The following is a 1571-nucleotide window of genomic DNA, read 5'->3' on the forward strand; positions in this document are numbered from 1 at the left end:
GTTTGAACTCTACCTGGGGGGGTGTTTATCAGTACCACTTTCACACCGTTGTCATTCCTGGCTCTTTGGATGTGCTCTATTTTGGTATCGTATGGCCACGCCGCCTCGACAGCCTTGAATCCATCAGATGCAGCAGCACATATTCTTTGAGTCAAATCGGGCAGTTCCGTATACAGCCAAGAAATGTTAGCACAGAATTTTAAACGCGACATGTTTGAATCGCAGGGTGCACTACCTGTAGAGGGAAACATACCAGCGTTCATTCACCTGGTGGATGGGCGGCGTTCCCATTATTTCTTCTTCTCCGATTTGGTGTTGAATGCGTTCCAAAGTTCAGCGCGCTATACCGTCACCTACTGTACTGGAGGTTAGATTAGATCAAATTAAATTATCTAAATTTCCTGAAATCTTGTTCACCTTATTATGTGAGGTAATTATTGAAAACCTTGGTGTTTGAATTCATACACAATATATAGGCCAGGCCTGCACAGAGTCGGATGGAGAGTGCCTTATCTCATCTCATCATGCCTGGTAGCAATTTGCTCAACATTTATTTCTGAATTGACAAATTAGTTTACGATTATATAGTGAGACCTTGTTGATATATTTATGTTGATGTATGATTGCATGTAACTGTAGTTACCTGTTCAGAACCAAAAGGAGGCGCTGTTGCGCCATGCCTGTGACTATATAGGAATGTTTACTCCAATTTCCCTCTCTGCACTTGGCTCTTGGAGAGCGTGTGTCCGTTCGAGGTTTACAATAAACTACGCCAGTATACGGCTAAAGAGAGAAGTTATCTGTCATGTATTAGAATGATTATTCCGCCGTGGGAGTGGGACTCTGCTAACAGACCTCATTCTCAAATGCGTTCATCACACTGTTCACCCATTTCCCAGCGTGATTTAGCTTCCCCGGATAGTCAGCCCTAGCCTGGCACCGCCCACCTACCTACTTCGGCTCAATTTTCATTTCGGGTCTGCTTAAAGGTTGGGTATGGAATTCGTTTTTTAGGCCATTTTTGCAGAATTACTTGAAATCCTTATCATAACCCACTTACAGCCACTGAGTTAGAAGTACTGACATGAAAATTAAACAAGTCAATCATCTGTGGAACGGGCAGGGCTCGAAAAACTCCAGCCAATGATTTCCAGAGCCACCGAGTTGCATTGGACAGTAAGTACGTCAATCAAACGGTCGTACTCATACTTGCCAACCCTCCCGATTTTCCCGGGAGACTCCCGATATTCACTATCCTCTCCCGTTTTCCTCCCGCTGTTAAAAATCTCCCGCAATTCTCCTGATTTCTGACAAGATTTCATGTCTCCCTTTCTCCCCACTTTCGTTATCATCACAACAACCTGTTCTTCAGAAAAGGATATTGTTTGAGCGAGCCCGCTGTTACCACGGAGACGTTTGCCGCCGCTCCGTGGTAACAGCGGGCGCGACCAATCAGAGACGTCTCTCTGACGCTACTCTAGTATTCTTTCTTCCGTTATTCTACCCGCGCTCGTGAATAAACCTCAGAGTATTTAAAAAGACAACAAAGAAGACGAGAATGGAGTTCGCTT

The 1571-nt window shown here is 44.6% G+C and overlaps 1 protein-coding gene across 4 annotated transcripts in view; it reads right to left on the minus strand.

The window, feature by feature from the left end:
• The window catches only part of hyi (hydroxypyruvate isomerase), a 2705-nt gene extending 2389 nt beyond the window's left edge, over positions 1-316 (minus strand). Inside the window, exons 1-2 of one of the 4 annotated variants that reach the window (XM_060066934.1) lie at positions 268-306; positions 14-113 (exon numbers count right to left, since the gene is read on the minus strand). In XM_060066934.1, coding sequence (XP_059922917.1) covers positions 14-113; positions 268-291 — 124 coding nt within the window. In that variant the 5' untranslated portion in view covers positions 292-306. Of the gene's footprint in view, positions 1-13 lie in introns of all 4 variants that reach the window. The other 3 variants (XM_060066935.1, XM_060066932.1, XM_060066933.1) reach the window with 3 other exon arrangements.
• Positions 317-1571: the final 1255 nt, after the last annotated feature.

The sequence above is a fragment of the Gadus macrocephalus genome, chromosome 12 (assembly GCF_031168955.1).
Source record: "Gadus macrocephalus chromosome 12, ASM3116895v1".
Lineage (NCBI taxonomy): Eukaryota > Metazoa > Chordata > Actinopteri > Gadiformes > Gadidae > Gadus > Gadus macrocephalus.